This window comes from Aplidium turbinatum, chromosome 6 (genome assembly GCF_918807975.1).
Source record: "Aplidium turbinatum chromosome 6, kaAplTurb1.1, whole genome shotgun sequence".
Taxonomy (NCBI): domain Eukaryota; kingdom Metazoa; phylum Chordata; class Ascidiacea; order Aplousobranchia; family Polyclinidae; genus Aplidium; species Aplidium turbinatum.
This window is the reverse complement of record NC_137477.1, coordinates 22,874,431-22,898,800: the sequence shown is the minus strand read 5'-3', so window position 1 is coordinate 22,898,800 and position 24,370 is coordinate 22,874,431. Positions and strand designations below refer to the sequence as shown.

Genomic DNA, 24,370 nt, shown 5'->3' with positions numbered 1-24,370 from the left:
ATAAAATAAATTGTCAAAAATTAGTTCAAGTAAGTTTTCACGTCTTTTTCTTTCATGGTTGCCTTTGAAAACTGGACTCTGAGTATAAGACGACAAATGTGTGGTAACATTTATTTTGCGTAATAGTTTTATAACTAAAAGGTGATTTAAAATACCAAACAATGCACAAAATGGGTATGACCGCCTGAAGAGGTCGCCAGATAGGCTGGATTTATTGGAAAAACTTGGAAAATCACACAACTAACTGACTAAGGCGAAAGAGAAAATTGAATTGAGTCCTGTCTTTGTCATGAGTTACCAAGGGGGGTGGGGGGGGGCTTATATACCAGTCCCAGGTATACAAGTCCCCTCCCACCCCCATTGGTAACTCATGACAAAGACAGGACTCAATGGACATGGCTCTTTCGCCTTAGTTGTGTGATGTTCTAGGCGTTACCGGATTTATTTCATACATAATTTGCAGTCATACCAGGCTACCAACCCTCGGAATGGCCCGTTTCGGTGAGTCCGATTCGGTGAGTCCGATCCCTTAATGGGGGATTTTTTCAATTTTTTTTTTTAAATTATCGGGTACCGTAGCCTAATTATCATTGCCGTTTTAGGGTTAGGGGTTTGGGGTTAAGGTTAGGGGTTAGGCAGTGGTTCTCAACCGGGGGTCCGTGAATCGATTTCAGGGACCCCTAGGGGTCCGTGAATCGATTTCAGGGGGTCCGTTAAAGTTTCCGAGTTTTCAGCATGATTGATAAATTACAAAATTTAAAAAAATTTTGTGCTTTGTTTATGTATTAGCCTATAGTGATTCTCAAACTGTAAGTCGCAACGCATTGGTGCGTCGTTTGAAATTGCAAAGGACATTGCACAAAGGTTTGGTTTCTTAACAAAAAGTATCATATAAATCACTTAAACCTTTTAATAAGGCTATGTTGGCTTTGTTCAACTTAATTCTTTTGTAGCGGCAGATTGTTGTTCAATGATTAACTTGGAAATGTAAACTTCAGTCAGTCTGTCAATCACCACACAGTTTTGCAATGACTGTTATTAAAACGAATTAATGTTGATTACAAATGAAACAAGGGAAAACTTCTTTTTAATGGTCGCAAGTATTCTATTAACTTTTGATAAAATTTATAGAAAAACGTCAAATGAGCGTATAGGTTACCGATGTTGATCCTGTGTGCCAACATACCTATAGCTCATAATAACATAATTTCGTCAATCTCATCAATCGTCAAGTGCGTTGCAAATTCAGAAAATTCTTCTACGTGTGTTGCTTTGAAACTTATGTAACATAATGGTTCCATGAGGAGACGCGATATACCAAAAACTTTTAGGGGTCCGCGACCGCTTCGAAGGTACCAAAAGGGGTCCACCAAGACAAAAAGGTTGAGAACCACTGGTAGAGGTTAGGAACTCACCGAATCGGACTCACCGAATCGGACTCACCGAATAGTAGCAGACCTACCAACCCTACCATTGCTTATTTCAACATTATAATAAATTGACTTTGTTAATTGTTATTATTTTTAAAGGTCAACCTATTCTGATTGTTATTTTTTTTTCAATTTTGGTAGGGATGGTAGAAGTAGGCAGTGTTGGGCGCGATAACTCATTTTTCAGTTAAGCGATAACGATAATCGATAAACGAAAAATGCCTGAAGCGATAACGATAAACGATAAATCAAAAAAAAATTAAGCGATAACGATAAACGATAAATTATCGCCGATAATGTCCGATAACGATAAATTTTTTTTTCTTGATTAGCGCTGCCCCATCCCATGCAGCACGAACTGTTTTCATCAACATGACGAAAATCGAACATAATATACTGTCAAGGGACAAAACTTTTTGTAAGTTATGCATAAATAGAATCGCAATAGCGGTAGTGGGTATCGAATCTTCAACTTCTTGATCCAGAATCAAACCACTGAGGTAACCGCCGTGCTTATAATTATACTTTCAGGTACCAGTTGGATGCTTTTATCAATTGAGTTACACTGCCGCTTACGTGCAGTAGGCAAAATAATTAAATCAAATAAAAATACCATAAGAAATTCCAAACTTTGTATTTTGCTTTTAAAGGGCTGTTTAGTGTTTACAGCAAAGTCAGCAATAATTGAAAAAATTCCAAAAAACGCAAAATACTTGAAAATTTATCAGTAATCTTAAGCGTTATTGGTAGTAAAAATGTGCATACTGTGAAATCCATCAAGCTTGTCAAATTATCGTAATTTACTGATAATTTCAGAAAATTTTTTTTTGTTTTCTTTGTAAAACAATGGCAGAACGCTGAGTTGTTGAGATAAGCATTACAATGCAGGCACTGTATTAGTGGGAATAAAAATATTTGATTGAGGTAGGCTATGTCGCATAGGTAGGCTACAGTAAATAAGAAAGGTTATACTGTATTTAGCATAATTTTACCACGCAACTCGATCCGCCTATTGTCATGCACAAACTACTACAAGATGCAAAAAATGTGATGTCGGTCTGCATGTTAAATGCTTCAAGCAATATCATATTCCGCAATGACTTGTTGAACTTTCATTTCAATAAAATGCTCGATGACAATAATGACATGACCAGACATGAACAAGACATTTCCCATTAATCACTTTGAGCGATAAGTAAAATGTAGTAACGCTTAGCATTACGCACAAGAAACTTGTGAAATTTGATAACGGATTTGCCTAGCGTCTTTAATATAGGACGGCTTTTTTCTCAAAAAGTACAAACACAATTAGGAAAAAAATAATTGGGATATGTTTTTTAGGTCATATTATAATTATGCAATATTTAAATTTTCCGAAAATTTTTTAAGTATTTTCACTTTCGGCACAAATGGGTTAACTTTTTAAGTTAAATGGCACTTGTGCATTCGGTTATTATTTTTGGATTAAAGTTATATCGCCAAGCTAGAAAAATATCGATCTTACAGTCTATAACCGATCTTGTGTTGTTATTGTGTGTGAATTTTGTCTTTTAATCTGAGTTCGTGACGTAACCGCACGTCTCAAGGCAAGTTCTTGCAATTTTAGTTAATCTACTCATCTAAAGATTTAATGCGCTTAAAACAGTAAGTTCATGTTTTGACGAGAGAGATTTTATTTTTTTACGACAATTACTAAAAACCAACACTTCCAACGAAAAAAGAAAACACAAGAATAAAATAGTTGATCGTGAGGTGGCGCGAAAGACCATGTTTCCGATGTAAAAGCGACCTCGTATTGCGACACTTTCACAAACCACTTGCCAATTTCTTTCGCTTCGCTTCAAAGAAAGTTGTGGCGCCTGTGCGCTTACATTTTAATTCTAAAATTCAATTGCGATTGCCCATTGCAGCAAAACAACAAGAGATTTGTTGCATGCATTTCATTGCATTGCAATTTGCAACTCTAAAAATTATTGTGTTGTCAGGGCCGTCGCTGCAGGGGGACATGCCCCCTCTCCTGATAACGACCTGTGCACACACACTTCAGGCACTGAAGAAGAACTGGTTTTAATTTTAGTTTCATTAACTAGGTGTCTAGTAAAAATAATACTTTTCATGATCTTTCCACTTGTGTGTTGATCCGAAATAAAATTTATCGGCGATTAATTATCGGCGATAATCAAATATTGCCTTTGGCGATAACGATAAACGATAACAGAAAAAATAATTGAGCGATAACGATAAGCGATAGAAATTTATCGCCGATAAATATCGCCGATGAATTATCGCCGATAATGCCCATCACTGGAAGTAGGGGATTGCTCACTCAAAAGTAAGGTGGACAACTGGAGGGTCACAATGTTACGACAAAATTTGATGCAACTACAGCTTGATGTCTACTGCCATATGTCACATACTCAGGAGCAGTGGCGTAGCCAAGGGGGGGGTTTTGGGGGTTGCAACCCCCCCCCCCCCCTTTGGCACGCGTGTGACTTCACGATATTGAGAATGATGCTTTCAGTCTAAAAAAAATTGCTTAATTTTAAACAAAATTGCATTAAAAGAGCAAGTTTTGCCAATACTAAACATCTCAGCCAGGAATCAGCAACAAGAAAACATAGAGACTTAGCTTGATTTCCGAAAAAAGCCGAAGAAAACATGATCTTATCTTTTTGCTATGCCACCAGACACCAACATTTTACAGGAATATTCGTAACTACATTTTTGTTGAAAATGCTCTCAGAATGCACCAAATTCAAAGTAATTTTTCAAAATTTTCTGGGGGAGACTCCCCAGACCCCCCGCCGTTGGGTCGTCAAAACCCCCCCCTTTCAAAATTCCTGGCTACGCTACTGCTCAGGAGTCAGGTGCAGTTTATATGACCTGCCCAGTGCCCACGTGTGTACAAAGTGTGTATCGCCAAAATAAGTGTAGGAAATATGTGATATCATGTTTACGTCATGGTATTCAAGTAATGATAATGCAGGGGTAGATTTCACGCAACAACGGTAACGGTAGGTAGCCTCACACTGCTGCAGTAAGGTTTTGCAGATTTTCTAGCACCCAAAATTTTAACCAAATATAGCAATTCATTTGATGAGAATGAATTTACCTAAAAGCAAAGAAAACGTTGTACAGTTTTGCTGATTTTTGAACTTCTTAGTAACCCTCCAGATGTCCATTTCGCAAGAAAAATCGGTGCTGGTTAAGCATCGGCCGCCTCGGTCAGTGACGTCATTAAAATGTGTGACGTCATGCAAAAAAACGCAACTACTTTTAGGAAGGATGCAAAAACGCGGAATAGAAGTAAAAGCGGAAAGGCTATTGATTTTTAAATATTTGTAGTGAATAGTGCCTCCTAGCTTTCTCATTTCTGCTCGGATTTTAACAATTTTCCTATCGTTGCAAAGCATGATGCCTCATCTACCCGAATGGATTAAATGCCAGTCTAAAGTAGGCATTACATTTATGTAGCGCTAACTTTAACTTTACTATATTGTGCCAATTCTCAGCAATTCAATTTTTACAATAAAAATATCAAACCAACACAAATTAAAAGAGTATGTCTTGGTTTATTCATATGTCAACTTTCACATTTATATCTAATCAACAAAACGAGCAATCGTTGTTCAAACGTAACCGCTCGACGAAGCTTTTTTCCAATGCATTTTTCAAGGCGATTCGATCGTGGTTCAGTATAAGCCGCCCACAGTTTGCAGTGATCGGTGAATACTGCCTCCACCAAATGTGTTGTAGCTTTCTCATTTCTGCGCGGATTTAAGAAATTTTACCATCGTTGGAAAGCACGATACTGCATCTATCCGATTTAATTGGTTGCAAGTTTAAAGTATGCATTACATTGATCTAGCGTTAACTTAAACTTTACTATATTGCACCAATTCTCAGCAATTCAATTTTTACAATAAAAATATCAAATTAACACAAATTAAAAGAGTATGTCTTGGTTTATTCATATGTTAACTTTCACATTTATATCTAATCAACAAAACGAGCACTCGTTGTTCAAACGTAACCGCTCGACGAAGCTTTTTTCCAATGCATTTTTCAAGGCGATTCGATCGTGGTTCAGTATAAGCCGCCCACAGTTTGCTGTGATCGATGAATACTGCCTCCACCAAATATGCTGTAGCTTTCTCATTTCTGCTCGGATTCTAACAATTTTACTATCGTTGGATGGCATGATGCCTCATCTACCCGAATGGATTAATTGCCAGTCTAAAGTATGCATTATATTTATGTAGCGTTAACTTAAACTTTACTATTTTGTACTAATTCTTAGCAATTCATTTTTTACAATAAAAATATCAAACCAACACAAATTAAAAGAGTATGTCTTGCTTTATTAACCTAACAACTTTCACGTTTATATATTATCTACAAAACGAGAAATCGTTGTTCAAACGTAGCCGCTCGATGAAGCTTTTTTCTCAATTTTACCATCGTTGGAAAGCACGATACTGCATCTACTCGAATCAATTGGTGGCATGTCCAAGGTATACAGTACATTTATCTAACCCTAATTTAAACTTTACTATTATAACATCAATTACTCCAAAAGTGATATGACATTTGGACAACATCATGAACTCCAAACAGACTTAAGCAATGATATTCATAAGCAGACAATAGGCAAAAAGTGTTTACTAATTCCCTTTAATTGAATCTTGCTTGAACATTTTTAATTATTCCAGACATGTTGGATCAATGTGCTTGGCCTACGCAGTTTTTGAAGTCAAGATTCAGTTGGTCAAGCAAAAATAGTAGGCTACACATTTAGCCAAACGCAGCAGCACCACTTTTCAAGATTAAACAATAGAAACCCTTTAATGATGCAAAAATCAGTAGTCTTAACAGCATCAAATTTTACGTCTTGAAGCAGTTTAACATCGCCTATCTTAATACGAGAAGTAGAATGGGGTGACTTTGGTTCAGTTATGAGACACCGTTTACTTTAATTTTACAATGGTTCTGGGAGAAAACTTTAATTTACCCATATTGAGGGCTATCAAGAGCCCTTACATGTTACCAAGTTTGAAGTCATTTGGTCCATGCGTAGAATTAAAAAAAAAACAAAACTACAAGTGGTTTTCACTCCAGTGTTTTAAAAAAACTATAAGCAGTAATCTTTTTTAAGACATGCTCATTGCCAACCCCAAAAAGGGGTGTCACTGGCCTCTTTCAGAGTTTTTAAAATACTTTCAACAATCAGCACTCGTGATTACGTATCAAATATCAAGTTAATCGAACGAAAATGTACCACTAGTATATGGCCTGGCACCTGGTTTCCGTTTGTATTTCCTATAGGTATGTCAATTTTTGAAATATTAATCTGCACTCCATCAAGCCAAAATTGAAGAAAATGGATCACTAACACAGCTAATATTCTGTTATAAACGATAAAAAGTGGATTAACATCATACAAAAGTGGCCAAATCACACCATATTTTCTACATGTCAAGGGGTGACTATAGCCACCTAGGTGAAAGAAGCAAATGCCCAGCAGCCAAATTACATAATTAATACTGAACCTAGAGCTAAGACCTACTTTCTGTCAATGCTTGGCATACCCAGTATGGTCAGACACTGGCGTGCCAGGTAAAAGTTTGCAAAGTTATTTTTTGGTGTTATTTGGCGGCCATATTGGATCCTCCAGAGTGAACAACTGAATTCACATTTTTCTTAAAAAATTCTGAAAACTTACAAAAGAGGATATTTACAAACCTATGCAAATGACCAAAATATTGCAGAAATATTTTAAGTTGCTCAAGTTAACCAGTAACCTTTTTTTGTTTGGTACAAAGTCACCCCTGATGGCCAATGTCACCCATTTTACGGAATGATTTGTTCTTGATGAGAAACATCTGAAGTAGCATCTATCCATGATCGAAAATGTTTGGAACTGCCTATTTCATCCAAAAATTTGTTAATTTTTTAAGTTGGTACACTAATTGTTTTTGTGGCAAAAAGGGACCCCTTCAAACTTAAATAAACGAAAAACTACTCGTTTTTTCTTACAGTGCTTTGCTAGGGAAGAAAGTTACCCGACTTCCCTCCCCCTCTCGGAGCACCTGCTCGGTACCCATGAGATTCGCGGCCCCTAATCAAGGCACTTCTAACAAAAACGCACTTTGTATAAATATATGACTTAGTTTCTTCAATTTCCCGGACCTCTCGGAAGGGTTGCGGGACCCTCAAATCATCTCGGGCCCGAGTCCAAAAAATATACCTCCTTGTCAATGTACTGATTATATGTCTCGGCTTTTGTTGTATTGCATCTGTGATGTGTCATTGTCTGTACAGTGGGCTATGTTGTCGCAACGTGGTCAAGACAAAAGTGTTACAGTATAAATGTTATAATGGGACAAACTGATGTTTCTCATAGCTAGAGCAAGAGCAAGACGCTAGCCGTTTTGGTAACTTCTTCACTTCAAAGTACACGCAACACAATTCAAGTTTAAACTCTCTCTCCTCAGAATTGTTTAGAGAGTAGCCTATAGCATACCTATCCAAACAAACGAAACAATTTCTCTGTTATGGCTGTGAAAGCTTTGTCGTTTTTAAGTGTAAAATTCGCACAACATGGACTACTCTTTGTATTGTTGAGTAGCCCTAAAAAGGCCTGTTTTGGTAGCCCTAAAAAGAGCTTTTGAATAGTCAGGAAACCAAACCTTCTTACGATGTCGTTTGAAATTTCAAACGACACACCAGAACGTCGCGAGGTAGGCTAGGCTACAGTTTGAGAATCACGGTAATACACAAATAAAGCACATCCTACTTTTAAATTTCGTAATTTATCAATCATGCTGCAAACTCGGAAACTTTCACGCACCCTCTGGTCACAGCGGTAAACCATAATCTCTTCGTGGGAAAATTTTAACATAAAGTTCCCGAATCCGTTCGTCTGTATATAATGACCGAAGAAACACACACTTGAACTTCTTTTCAAACAGTGTATTTCTGTAAAATTAGCCCGCGGCTATCGAAATGGGGTTGCAACTCCTTGCACCTCTAAAACTGTCACTACGATACAGATTACTTGGATAAAAGACGGAGAATTTGTCCAGCTAGCAAGCACCAAATAAACCAGTTAAATGTGCGACCGACTTCCAACAAACAACTTCGAGAATGAATCAGAAAAATTTGTGATAACTCAAAGGCACAATGTTTAAACCGGTTTCAACAGGTTTGACACGAGTCTTACGGACGATGGTGCAATTTTGGCTCATGTTTTAGGAATTTCCATGACGTAATATTCAGTAGACCCGAACGGTTTCTACATGACGTTTGACCAGGCGAACAACCGTCTGGAACACCCTCTGAAATCGCTCTAAGACTCCTTGGGGTCCGAGGATTCCCGGCTGAGAACCACTGGCATAGATGACCTACCTGCAATGTACAACACAGTGGCGTAGCCAAGGTGGGGGTTACAACCCTCCCTTTGGCACGCGTGTGACGTCACGAGATTGAGAATAATGCTTTCAGTTTCTATGTCTCTAAAACAAAGTTTGTCTTATTTTAAACGAAACTGCATTAAAAGAGCGAGTTTTGCCAATATATCTAAGACTCCCAGAACCATTGCAAAATTAAACAAAGCGGTGTCTCATAACTGGACCAAAGTCACCCCATTCTACTTCTCGTATTAAGATAGGCGATGTTAAACTGCTTCAAGACGTAAAATTTGATGCTGTTAAGACTACTGATTTTTGCATCATTAAAGGGTTTCTATTGTTTAATCTTGAAAAGTGGTGCTGCTGCGCTTGGTTAAATGTGTAGCCTACTATTTTTGCTTTACCAACTGAATCTTGACTTCAAAAACTGCGCAGGCCAAGCACATTGATCCAACATGTCTGGAATAATTAAAAATGTTCAAGCAAGACACAGTTAAAGGGAATTAGTAAACACTTTTTGCCTATTGTCTGCTTATAGATATCATTGCTTAAAGTGCCCCTGACAGGTGGGATCCAAGTATAGTAACTTTTTAAAGCATTTCCTAGCGCAGAATTATACTTAGCGAACTTTTTAATCTTAACCTTGTAGCTCGACTGGTTAGGGCGTAATTTAATCAAACGACTGCTCCGCAGCGCCACCACAGGCGAAATTCCATATTTCACTGCTCTGGGACGACTTTGGTGGTATTACGTCATCCTAAGTGGACGTCGTTAGCAACGGATGAAACAAACGCTTCCTAGATGTAATTGGTGGATCACAGTTTGGTCGGAGTTGGTACAAGCGGTTGCTTTTTTCGAAGATTTATTGTTTTTTGCAGTTTAATAAAACTGTACTGGATACGTTCCTACAAAACCTAAAATATACTTTAAGTGAAAAATGAAGAAATCGTACGAATCATCATTCATATTTAATTCATCATCACTATTCAAAAATACATAAAAGTTCTCTCTCTCTCTCTCATAATGTGCCTTCAGTTGGCCAATGGCCATTGAAATCCTGTGTAACGGCCATCTGGATCTGGAAAATTGTTTCGGATTCGCCAAACAATGCATGACGGCATCACAATCCGATTGTTGCTTCCGAGAGCATCACCTTGTAGTATACACTCCAACACATGCCTGTAGGCATTTTTACTTTAGTGGTATTAACAAAATCATCTTCAGTGAAGTGAACATATACGACTAGTTTTGTACGGCCCATCCCACTTTCGAACACTTGAAGAAAACTTTGATCATTTTCTTCTCAGTAGCCTACCTTGTTTTGTGAGAAAGTAGGAAAAGAAAGCACACGGTCTTTGTCACTGACAATGTCACATAAACAGCAATTTGTAGGCATTGCCTCAACCATAAATCAAAGGTGCTGTTTGTGAAATACTGTTGTTACACTGCAAATGGCTATAGCCAGATTAGGACAAATAAAAAAGTATGAAAATTGTAGCCCTATGAAACTGCAATTTCAATTGAATTGAGATGCTGTTTGATAAAAGTAAACTCAACCTATTTGATCGAAACCTGATAGTAATAATAAGTTCACTTTTTCATTTCGGTAATTCTTAATTTGCGCATGCTTTAGATCAACAGAGCCCCACACATTCACGTTTTGCAGTAGCCGTACCATACTTTACCAAGTCATCACAGAGAAAAAATGTATCCTTCCCGCTTACTGTGACGTCACAGCGGTGTTGCCGTTTTTATTTTCGCAATTGAATGAGTGCCAGATTCGCCGATGTCAACGAAAGTTTGCAAGCGTGTAACTTAGTAGCCTGTTGATAATTTTTACGATTTGCTGGTCAGAAAAGTTTGTTAGTGTCATCTTTTTGGTATCTTAGGTAAATTTAGCGAATTTATTTTCCTGTCAGAGGCACTTTAAATCTGTTTGGAGTTCGTGGTGTTGTCCAAATGTCATATCACTTTTGGAGCAATTGATGTTATAATAGTAAAGTTTAAATTAGCGTTAGATAAATGTACTGTAGGCTATACCTTGGACATGCAACCAATTAATTCGGATAGATGCAGTATCGTGCTTTCCAACGATGGTAAAATTGTTAAAATCCGAGCAGAAATGAGAAAGCTACAGCATATTTGGTGGAGGCAGTATTCATCGATCACAGCAAACTGTGGGCGGCTCATACTGAACCACGATCGAATCGCCTTGAAAAATGCATTGGAAAAAAGCTTCGTCGAGCGGTTACGTTTGAACAACGATTGCTCATTTTGTGGATTACATATAAATGTGAAAGTTAACATATGAATAAACCAAGACATAGTCTTTTAATTTGTGTTGGTGTGGTATTTTTATTGTAAAAATTGAATTGCTAAGAATTGGTGCAATATAGTAAAGTTTAAGTTAGCGCTACATAAATATAATGCCTACTTTAGATTGGTAATTAATCCATTTGAGTAGATGAAGCATAATGCCATCCAACGATAGTAAAATTGCTAAAATCCGAGCAGAAATGAGAAAGCTACAGCATATTTGGTGGAGGCAGTATTCATCGATCACAGCAAACTGTGGGCGGCTCATACTGAACCACGATCGAATCGCCTTGAAAATGCATTGGAAAAAAGCTTCGTCGAGCGGTTACGTTTGAACAACGATTGCTCGTTTTGTTGATTAGATATAAATGTGAAAGTTAACATATGAATAAACCAAGACATACTCTTTTAATTTGTGTTGGTTTGATATTTTTATTTAAAAAATTGAATTGCTGAGAATTAGTACAAAATATTAAAGTTTAAGTTAGCGCTAGATCAATATAATGCCTACTTTAAACTTGCAACTAATTAAATCGGATAGATGCAGTATCGTGCTTTCCAACGATGGTAAAATTTCTCAAATCCGCGCAGAAATGAGAAAGCTACAACACATTTGGTGGAGGCAGTATTCATCGATCACAGCAAACTGTGGGCGGCTTATACTGAACCACGATCGAATCGCCTTGAAAAATGCATTGGAAAAAAGCTTCGTCGAGCGGTTACGTTTGAACAACGATTGCTCGTTTTGTTGATTAGATATAAATGTGAAAGTTGACATATGAATAAACCAAGACATACTCTTTTAATTTGTGTTGGTTTGATATTTTTATTTAAAAAATTGAATTGCTAAGAATTGGTACAAAATAGTAAAGTTTAAGTTAGTGCTAGATTAATATAATGCATACTTTAAACTTGCAATCAATTTAATCGGATAGATGCAGTATCGTGCTTTCCAACAATAGTAAAATTTCTCAAATCCGCGCAGAAATGAGAAAGCTACAACACATTTGGTGGAGGCAGTATTCATCGATCACAGCAAACTGTGGGCGGCTTATACTGAACCACGATCGAATCGCCTTGAAAAATGCATTGGAAAAAAGCTTCGTCGAGCGGTTACGTTTGAACAACGATTGCTCGTTTTGTGGATTAGATATAAATGTGATAGTTAACATATGAATAAAGCAAGACATACTCTTTTAATTTGTGTTGGTTTGATATTTTTATTGTAAAAATTGAATTGCTAAGAATTGGTACAATATAGTAAAGTTTAAGTTAGCGCAACATAAATGTAATGCCTACTTTAGACTGGCAATTAATCCATTCGGGTAGATGAAGCATCATGTATTCCAACGATAGAAAAATTGTTAGAATCCGAGCAGAAAGGCACTATTCACTACAAATATTTAAAAATCAATAGCCTTTCCGCTTTTACTTCTATTCCGAGTTTTTGCACCCTTCCTAAAAGTAGGTGCGTTTTTTTGCATGACGTCACACATTTTAATGACGTCACTGACCAAGGCGGCCGATGCTTAACCAGCACCGAAAAATCAATAAAGTGAGTCGTCCCGGTATTCCACTGTCCCTAAATTTTTGTACTGTCAAAAGCAATTTGAATAAATTTTGTGAGATTTGTGATTTCTAGACCACCTACTAAAGTTATTTTTTGCTCCATCGTAAAGCCACAGTGTTGTACTGTGATTTGGATTTTATATTTATTATACGGTACCGTAGGTACTGGTATCTACAGTAGTATGTGCCTATGATTTCTTGTTGTTTGTTCTCTGTTTACCGGTATGGTTTCTTTTGGTAGAACAGCAGCTTATTCTATTTTTTCCACTATATTTATTAAGTAATTTATCATGAAAACTAAAAAAGCACTACTGTGCTTGCAACACCACTATTATTATACGGTAATAAAGCAAACATATATCCTACTTAGATGCAACTTGGAAACAAAATATAATCGGTTTAGGCATAGGTTAGTCAAGTATGCTGTAGTTCAGAACCTATTTTAGAAGTGTAGATTGAACAATCTATTTCAGCCTAATGCTGCAGGTTTGCTGTAGTAATAGCAGTTTGTCATTGGAGATGACTAAGGAGCTACAGTATGTTCCAAAAGCTTGTGAAGTTAACTTATGTTACACCAGTAGCCTACCGTCAGAAGTGGGCACCCGCTACTTTTAAAGCTCGCTACCGCTACTTGGACCAAAGTAACGAGCGCTACCGCTACTTCTTTCGCTACTTTTCTCTAAAATGACACTAGGAAACACTCTTCAATGAATGTTATCATTCGTTTACACTGTCATTTTAACGTCGTTATAGAAAACACATTCTAAGGGAAATTTATTGTTACGCATCTTTCAAAAACACAAGTATTTCAAAATGAGAGTCACTAAGTCCAGCCCGCTTTGGCTTAAGCACATCTTTTCCAACAGAGAAATGTCTCTCCACCACAGCACTGGAAGGAACCTAAATAAAAGCGACTTAGGCTTTTATTAATTTTTTCTCTCGAATATTTCAGGGTACGAACTGAGGGTATGAACTGTTCAGGGTACGAACTAGGTTGCACCCGTTGTATTTAATGAACAGGTGTTTTAACTCGGTATTTGAAAAGCTCAAGGACTTGCTCCTGTCCAAAAAAGGCGTCCACAAATGCTGTTTTCTTTTTCACCGACGTTTCACGGAATGGCGCCAACACACCAAAAAATTCATCCTTGGAGTCGTGACTGGTGTTGGTGTCACTCTTCTCGGTATCAACCTGGCTTGATGTCTCCCGCAACAGTCGAATTACATCTGTCTTGTAATCGAATTACATCCGAAAGACCGAAACTTTGCAACCAAACCGAATATATAGCTGCTTGACCACGCCGGTATTGCCAAAAAAACGATTATTTTTTTATTTTTAATTAAACAGTAGCGGGTAGCGGGAGTGCAACTGAAAAAAGTAGCGCCTTTCTCGCTACCGCTACTTTGGAAAAAAATAGCACTTAAGCGCCGCTACTGCATTCGCTACTCCAACTAAAAAGTAGCGCCGCTACCGCTACTTTTACCAAAAAAGTAGCGTAGCTACAAAAGTAGCGCGTTACTGCCCACCTCTGAGTATCGTACATTTTAACTTGTTGCTTACATTTGTCAGCATGACAATTCTTTAAACCAAACAAAATTAATTTTCCAGTCTAATTTTTTTGGTGTTGTATTAGCCTATTTATGAAAGTTAGTTTTTTTTGGTTGATATACTGACACAGAATTTAAAAAAATTCTTTCAGATTATGGGCTGTAAATTAATAATTTTTTATTGATTAATAAGTGCATCAGGATGGCAGATCTACAAGCAACTTTTGAAATATCAGTGGACTTTCGAAATTTTTTTAATATTGACATGTTTCAGAGAGGGTTCTACCATGTTGTTATGGAAGCTGCAGATTCTTCATCAACTCGTTCCAATTTAGAACTTCACATCCTCAAAAATGAAGATAAATCATGTCTTTTACCTGCAATTATAAATGAGAACAGAGCTGTAACAAAAACAGTACAAATTCTTCATAAATATCAAGAAGTTTCTTTGGATCATACTTTTCTTTTTCGTTGTCATAGACTCATCAACAGCAGAAATATTTTGGAAAGTGTGTCTTCTCAAAAGTTTCATTTCATTGCAAAGCTTTGCTTTTGCAATATTGATGATGAAACACAATTGCAGCAAACTGATTTTGAAGCTGTCAGTACACGAAAAGTTGTTTTGCATGTTGATTCTATTGAAGGTTTACATGCATACACATTGCTTGTTTTTGACTATAGCTTTATGGCAGGAGTGGAAATGACCGTTCATGCATCTCTTGTAGCATTACACCAACCTTTGCTGTCAACTTTGATGGTATGTGGACCTGCTGGAGCAAATAATACACAAACTATTACATTAGAGAGTATTTTGTTTTCATCAGCAATTGCAGCTAAACAATCGACAGGGGCAATACCTTTGCAAGCTCAGATTGAACAAGCAATTGATATTCACAACAACATTATAGAAATTTTGTTGTCTATTTATCACCATATGAAAAACTATTTAACCATCATTCATCAGCATATCCCCGAAAAATCAACATATGTGTTCGAGTTTTCTGATGCTTTGGCTAAAATTGAAGACATGATTTTGTCTGATGGTAAGGGATTTACAAAAGATGAGTTACTTGATCAAGCCAATATGAATTTAGCTTCGGCTTGCTCTTTTGTACTTGCTTTATGGTCTCATATTTTGGAAATTATTTGTTTGAACCGACACATCATAAATAAACTGGCTTTTTCTTACCAGAAGAGGCGTGCTCAAAGATTTCAGTCATTATTTTTTTCTACAAGTAACCCACGCTTTTTATTTGATGAGCAAAGGTCTGCTTTATACAACAGCATTGCTACAGAAGTGAGATCATCCCCTTATTATCAAAACCTTCCACCACTGAGTTTAGAGTCTGTTGAAAATGATTGTGAAGCAGAGGCAATGCCTATTGTATTTGAGGACAATTTTGATGTGGCTTGTCAAGAAGTGCCAGTTTTTAAGCAAAAGTATAATTCATTTACTTTGGAACAAAATGTTACTCCCATTGCATTTGAAGAAAGGAAAAGTGTTTTTAGTAACCTGGACAAAAAAGAATCATTTAAAGATGTTTCTAAGTTACTACATAAAGCTAATGGTAGCTCATCAGAAAACCTCAAAAGTGTTTCTACATGTCCAACCAGCAATGTAAAAGCTTCAGCTGTAAGTCAACTGAACTTTACTGAAGAAATATCTTCTCATACCATGGAAGAACCTGATGATATCCCTTCCTTTGGGTCTGCACTTTCCCATAAAGCAACTGCACCAAGCGAAGATGTCACAAACTTTTCTTTTCCTGGATACAAGTCAAAGACTGTACCCACTATTTCACCACTTAGTTTAAATACTGTTGGCGATGGTGAAAAATGTACCTTACATTTAGAACCTCAGACAAATAATGATGCAATTCCTCCTTCATCAAATGTACTTGATTCATCTGAAGTTTTGACAGACTTGTGTTTCAATGAGTTTAATTGTCCACCAGTGTCAAAATCAAGTGGCAGTGTTAAAACTGAAAATAATGCTCAAGACAATACAAGTTCCAACACTAAAACAGAAAATGTCTCGAAAGGAGGTGATATGTTAACCTTGCAAGCATTTTTGGAAGAAGATTTAGAATTAAGTGATCTTCATGATGCTATATGTGAACCTGATACTGATGGTTTGATGAACACTGGAAAATTTGCATTAGGTTCAGTGTTTAATGGAAATGATAATAAACAGGATATTAGTTCATACCATAGCAGCTCTGAAGCAATGTTATTAATGTGGGAAATGAGACATGCTGCTGAAAAAAGTAAACTTCTCGGCCACCTTCAGTTTCCTGGACATATTTACTGTGACCTTCCTGTTACTATTCCTTTGTCACCTTATGTGATATCAAGAAAAGCGTTTATTAACAGCTACACAAGGTTTACCAACAATACACATCTCATTGTACTTGTTCATGGACTCGACGGGAGCAGCAATGATTTAAGAATTGTTAAAACATATCTCCAACTTGGGCTAAGTTCAATTCTTAATGCAGCAGGCTCATCAGACTCTGATGTTTCTTACCTCATGTCTGTTGCTAACGAAAAAGACACATATGATGATCTGCAAGTGATGACTGACAAGTTAGTGGATGAAATTCTTCATTACATAAAGTATCAATATACTTCAAAAAATGAACCTAAGCGAATCAGTTTTGTTGGTCATTCTCTTGGTGGTCTGCTGATTCGTTCGGCTGTAACAAGTTCAAGGTTGAAGCACTTATCATCCAGGTTTTATACTTTTCTGTCTTTTTCTGCCCCACATTTGGGAACCATCTTTAACAGCAGCACAATTGTTAACACCGGTCTATGGTTTATGCAAAAGTGGAAAAAATCTATTTGCTTGCGACAACTCTCGTGTAAAGAGGAGACTAACTTTCGTGACACATTTATTTATAAGTTGAGCATGAAAAAAGGTTTGGAATTCTTCAAAAATATATTATTGGTGGCTTCTGCAGAAGATCGGTATGTGCCTTATCAGTCTGCAAGAATTGAAATGTGCAAAACCGCACTAAAAGACAAAACACTCGGCCCATTGTATCAGGAAATGATAAACAATATCATGTCCTCCGTTTTAGACAAGTCAAACTTAAATCTGTTAAAGTATCACGTTGTTCACTCTTTGCGCACAAGAACAGCAAACACTGTCATTGGTAGAGCTGCACATATTGCTGTTCTTGATTCAGATGTGTTTTTGGAACAGTTTTTTCTTGTCACAGCTTTGCAATATTTCGTCTAAGGTAAAAAGTAGAAAATATCCGATGTTTTTGTGGTGTACCATGTTTATGTGCTTTTGAGGTGTTACCTTGTTAGTTGTTACATAATATGCAACATAACTAACATCCGTAGGAATGATCTCTAACATTTGTCATGGAATAAACGTAATGAGTGTTACAGAATAAACTTAGTGGAAGTGAAATATACTGTATAAATATGCGTATTTGATACTGGTTAAGCACATTAATATTTAAATGTCCATTGTCCAACCATACTCAGTTTAACATTTAGGAAGAACTTAGTCTATCAAATGTCCCTTATTGGTATGAAGTGATTAATGATCATGATATCATCATAGTAAGACCTTTAATTCGAAATCTGTGTGCATCTTTACCTTTGCAAACTCATGCAATGATGGTACGTGGTCACTAGTTAAGATTTGTCGAAATTCTGTTCTGGCCAGAATTCCATCTGGAATTTAGAAAATAGTTTATGTTGTGACCAAAACTTACAAAATGCCATCTAAATGTATTAACTAACCATGCAAACCACTTTATAATTGTGTGGATTACACTGTAACCATTCACAATTCTTTCAAAACTGAGAGATTCAATGTTATTTAATAGCATTACTTGGGAATTAACACATCACATCTGTGATCGCATTCTGCAATGAAATAGCAGTGCTGTGTGCTTGTGTAGCATCCAAGAAACCTAAAGAAATCGCTTAATTCTCTGATGTATTGTATTTGACCTTTGACCATCCCATAATCAATGAAACTTCAAATCTACATTGTCAATGAATAATTTTCACACTTCTGGAATGGATGAGTTCTTGCCATTGTGCTTGCAAAAAATAGAATGACAGATCGGTGATTCATAATAGGAAATTTTTCTTAATGTTTTTCTTGGCATCGCAGTTAAAATATGCTTATATTTTGTATAAACATATTGAGTTTACAAACTCATTTGAACTTGTTGTTGTCTTCATTTTTATAGATACCGTATATAATATACAAATCTTTTTGGAAAGCAGCAATTTTCTATACTTTTTTGATGTTTTCAAACTAAACTGGTGTGGACTGTTGTGTTTGTTTGTTTGTCTGGCATGAAATATTGTTTACATATACAAGGTATTTTAAAACAATGAAAACTATTAATACTCAGGCCTCGAAATTCGTTTTTGTTGACGGCGGACAAACGTGTCCGGTCTGAGCAGCTATCTCGGCGGACAAATGAAGTTTCACGGCGGACACGCCAGTTTTAGCGTCAAACGTCATGCTTAATCAGTATAATCACTTTATCTTGATAGTTCTTCGCCATTTGATAACTATAGCTACGGTTTAAAAGAAGTCAATCTGAAATGCTTATATCAGATCAACGACGTGCGCTTGAAGAGTCAAAGCGCTGTGTAGCTGCTTAATACGCTGCATAACTGATTAACTTCCACCGAACGAGGTTGTGTGGCTTCTTGCGTCACAATGCTCTGGGCACGAGTCGGAAAACTTCTACACCAACGCTACTATTTTCTAATGTGCAAAGTTTCACTGGGCTTTTTTCTTTAGGTTTATTTTTGCGTATCATTTAACGAAAGTGAATTTTCTCTGGCCTTTTCTTTCTCACGGTAATACCAAAACTTAACAAATTTTGCTGTAGTAGCCTACTCGTAGAATCTAATTTTGTAACCAACCTTGCCTTATCAATATTACTCGATCAAAGCCAGACATTGTGACGTAAGACTTGAACTAAGTTGCGCGTGATTAATGTAGAAGTACTCCCATCGATTCTTAGCAAAGAATTCACCTTTGTTACGCTGATTCGATGTCGTCAATCGTTGAAGCAACGTAAAAATCGAAAGTTTTTCTGCTTGAATGGAAGCTAAGGGATACAGTATTCACATTTTTTAGATGCGCAGGAAATTATACTCTCGCAACAGTTGTTCGTGCTATACAATGACGATTAGTATCGCTGGTTCCTGTGTTAATTCTCGGCGGACAAATATGACCGATCTAGATGGTACTTCCCGCGGACATCACATGCTGTGACGGCGGACATGACCGCCGTGTCCGCCGTGAATTTCGAGGCCTGAATACTACAAAAAGTGCTCAATGCTAAGCCAAAAAGCAAAGCAGAGCGAATTAAATCAAAATATAGTTATTACTATCTGAATTCTTAACAGCCTGTTTCACCTCAAACGGATCATCAGAAGGGTCTTATTCAAATAGATTCTATTTGAATAAGATTCTATTTGAATAGATTCTAAACTATTCTGAATAGATTCTATTTGAATAAGACCCTTCTGATGATCCGTTTGAGGTGAAACAGGCTGTTAAGAATTCAGATAGTAATAACTATATTTTGATTTACAAGGTATTTTATGTATTGTAGAGCTAAGGACATAGTGAGGTAAATGCCTTTCAGGTATATTTGTGCAGGGTATTGTAAATACACAAACGTTCTCTTTTATATTGTTTTGATCAATGTGGATTCACTCAAACGCACCTTTTTGAAAACGTTTTGGCTTTTGTTGTAGTCTTGCATGGTGTATATCAGTGGTCCTCAAACTTTTTCAAAAGATTTGTTGAACGGTCTTCTTGCGATTTTTTCAAGGACTCATGGTCCACCAAAAACTTAAGGCAAATTAACGCAAAAACGGTAAATAAAAATTTATTTATTACATGCAATTAAGAATACACACGTCAAGAAAATGGGTACACCTGCTTGGGTGTTATCAGTTCTATGTATGTTTGGTTAAACATGGTGTTGATATCATACGCGCCGACTTCCGAGGGGCGGCGCCACCTGTAAATTTATGGTTGAGGGGCAACAAAAATGGCTATTACAAGTGTTGTTTCAAAAATAAAATAAGAGATTTACATCATTTAAACGGACTTAAAGAATGCCGAAAGCGAAAAGCAGCCTACGTTGCTCTTGCCCGCAAAACAGCAGCTGATCGCATGGCTTTCTCTGGAACATGAATTACTACTGAGATGCGCACGCTCACAGTCACACACTGCTTATCTTCCCGCGTATGAAGAGCAACTTCAAAGTCAAAACACGTGGTACCGAAAAAGCGAATGCGAGGTTGAATGTTTATTCTCATTTCTCGAGTTATCCAATTGTCTGTTAGTTTTTTGTGACTTCAAACATGAAATCGGTTTTAGCAAACTTTATCGAGTTGAACTTAAAACTACGACACAACGAACAATTAAGTGACTAGACCTTAAAGAAAAAATGCACTTTTCAAAACTGTCATCCGTGTTTTGCTTCAATAAGCACTGTATTGATGTATTGTATATATTGTTAAAATGTACACATTTTATACACTCATCAACATACAGTTATACATTCTTGCACTACCTATTCGATAAAAGGCTATCGATAAAAAACAAAAGAGAAAACGCTTTGCCGTTGTTAATGCTTTGAAAGTAAGTAATTAGCGAAACGAGGTTAATAAAACTGGTAGCCGGTTTCCACTCTGCTTGAAATCATGATTTTGTTAGTTTTATTTCGAAACCTTGAGTGTCTTGATCGTTGTTATTCACTCGCACGAAAAGGAAATGAATCGGCTTGTTTTCCAACTGTTCCAAATGAGCTAATATCAAAATTTTTAGGACTACTGTAGGCGTACTGCATGCGTAAAACTAATAGTTTCAAGCAGCGGTTCTAATAAATTCGGTTGCGACTAGAGATGTACCGATACCAATATTTTGGCCGATACCGATCCCGATATCACTTTTTTAGGCCGATGCCGATACTGATACCGATATTTTGGCCGATACTTTGGTGTTACAAAAAGAAGCAATTTTGGTACTTGCAAGGAATTATATCAAATGCTAAGTTTTACCTTATTTGCATAAAACTATTAAAAAAAGCTTTCAATTGGCATAATTTATTAAAGATTCAAGAATCCAATCTCAACCGCATTGTTGTGTCATAATAGTAGGTTTTAGTAATGAAAGAATTGAGGATTGGGGTATAAGGGAAGAAACATTACATCATAATTGGGGTTTCTGAAAAATTAATAAAGTGTTTGCGCAAACTCTCCAAATATGCTATCATAATGGATAATAAGATGTAAAATGTAAACCAAGTGATTTGTGTAGTCGTACAAAAACTATTCGACAAGTAATGTGCAACCTAAGTCCTAAGGGCGCTTGTCATTTGGTTGAAAAGCTTTTGCCAGGCCAAGACTACCCAGATAGCAAAAATGCACAATTCTGCATCGCTCCCACCCCGCCAAACGCTCAAACAACCTGTGCAACTCGGCTGCCCCCAGTAAGCCGGCTCCACCAGTCGGCGATTCAACTTCCACCCGCTAGCCGCAACAAACTCACCAAGCCCAAACAATGTCACGGCAGAATAAGTAGGCCCAAAAAGAAAGCAATGGGACCACGAATCCTCATTAAACCAATCAAAATGGTCTCGTTGCGTCCAAGATTACAACCTCATTGCGAAGAAAGGAGGGTCCCCCTCAGCCACCAGCACAAGGCTGAGCACTCACCAGCACAGCGAGCTGCCATGACCCGCCAACCATAAGGGTACAGCTTCCACACTAGCCATTTCAATTTGTGTCGATGTCAATTCTTGCTACAAAACGGCTGCCGAGAAACATATAGTTGATATAGCCGACAAACCTATAGTTGATTGGATGGTCTAAATGGCTAGCGTGCAAGCTACATTTATGGCCAGCGAATTGCAACAGCCGCCGCGCTAGTGAGCGCCCAGCCCCGTGCCGACAGCCGGGAAGGACACTCCCGCCCACAATGAGGCTGCCATCCCAGGCGCAACAAGACCACTTATTGATTAGTTCAGTGAGGATTCGCAGTCCCACCGCCCCACCCTGAGCCCACCCACTCCGCCGCGCTATTGTTCAAGCCTGGTGAGTCCACCACAACGAAAGGCGGAAACCAAATCACAAACTGACAGGACCAGCCCACCAAAAACAACCAAGCCACACGGGTCCCTCAAATGTCCAGCAACGCAAAACTCACATTCCCGCCACCTGAGTAGTCTTGGCCTGGTTTTATCCTCTGCTGAGAGTAAAAAGAAACACAAATGATAAATATTGGAGAAATTGAGTCTCCTTCACAACTTAAGAATCGAATAACGCAAAACTGCTGAAACAAAACGTTTTGTTTGAGTGAAAGAATCACGTTAAGCAACCAATGTTAAAAGGTGCGTGCAAGAAGTCATGGGAGTGTGACTTATCAAAAATTTGAACTGGTTGTTATTTTTCTACTTCAATGTGACATTAGCTACTACTTTAAAAAAGTCTATATCTTTGCTTCTGCAGAAAATCCGCAGCAAACGCCTTTTATTTTACATGTTTAGTATCGGCCAAATTTTGCCGATACCGATGCCGATACCAATACTCAAAAAATGGCCGATATCACCGATACCGATATATCGGTACATCTCTAGTTGCGACCTAGGTGTCAATATAAACAAGACAGTAAGCTTAATCAAAGACTATTTTAATGGAGTGAAATAGCGTTATGGTTATGACGTCATCACCTTTCTCGCCCCCCAAGGTTTTTGAAAAGTCGGCGCCTATGGTTGATATTATGCATTACATCCAACATGTTTTGAGCTAGCTAGGTATCAATGTGACATTGACTTCTGTGTCTTTGACACCACCTGCGACAAATTGTTTACCGATAACTCAGATATTCTCCTCTTCACAGTGTCGTTTGACAGAGACACTTGCTTCAGCTTTTGAACTTTAGATTCTCCTAAAACGTTTGATACAATAATTTGGCAACATCAGTTGTTCTCCGATGGTGTGCAGCTTCTTAGCGATAGCTATTTTTCTTGCAACTTTGTAAGAGTTCCTTACCCTGCAGTATTTTCCTTTCATTGATCACTAGTGCTATCCAATCTTAACCTAACTAAACTATTAGCTTGCCGTTTAAAAAATCTGCATGTTTTGCTAATCTAGATGATATTAATGTGTTAGGCTACCAAATGTCTTTTCAGCTTGCTAGGTTTTAGAGCAGAACTTGCTAAAACTTTACAGCATAGCGCGCACTGTGGCTTTTCTTCTCCAGAATGTATCACAGTGAAACCAAATTGAACATAGGAATCATTGATCAAGAAAATGAAACATCTTCTGACAGGTGTTAAACCCACAACAATGCTTGATATGAACAAAAAGCTTAACTGAAGATAATCTAGCTACTAGCTGATCGAAATCGATTTTTAGCTATTTCTGATTAAACTAACTCATGTGAGAATAAATTCTTTTGCATTAGGAATCATTGCATCTTAATTTTTTTCGAGGCTGAGCCATTTTCACTTTTTGTACTCATATTTAAGTTAAAAATTCAGTTAGTAAAGTTAAAAAGTTATTATTTTTTGGCTAATTTGACTAAGGCTAAAAAATCTAAAAGTTTGGAAAGGCATTCAATTCAAAACTTACATCAGTAAAAATAACAAGCCTTAATCAACTTCGCCTAACTCCTTTTTAGTCAAGTATATTTTGTAATTCTGTTCTTGATCTGGTAAAGTGGTAAATACGAGTCTTGTAGGAGTACGTCACCACTATTTACCCCTTGATGTCACAAAAGCGATAGAAGCGAAACAAAGGCTATCACAACGAAACGAAAGGCCAGGCATAAAATCTGTGTGGAGGGATGCCAAGCCAGTTTACTAAATATATCTTTTAACTTCGGTTTGGAAAATAAGTTGCCTGAAAATTTTTATTTTCCACAAAATCTTTTTCGGGATTGTGTTAATTTTTTTGGAAGGTGCTTTGCGGTCCCAGTAAATTGTCTCGCGGACCCCAAAAGGACTGCGGACCCCAGTTTGAGAACCACTGGTGTATATGCATGAAGCGGTGGCTCTTGGCCATGTTTTGTTTCTTCCTGGTTTTTTTTTTGCT

At 37.3% G+C, this 24,370-nt stretch overlaps 1 protein-coding gene across 1 annotated transcript; it reads left to right on the top strand.

Annotated features, from left to right (window-relative positions):
• Positions 1 to 14,471: 14,471 nt before the first annotated feature.
• On the top strand, positions 14,472 to 17,510 carry LOC145772519 (protein FAM135A-like). The gene has a single exon (XM_082584388.1). The coding sequence runs from the start codon at positions 14,472 to 14,474 to the stop codon at positions 17,508 to 17,510; it is 3,039 nt and encodes a 1,012-aa protein (XP_082440514.1).
• Positions 17,511 to 24,370: the final 6,860 nt, after the last annotated feature.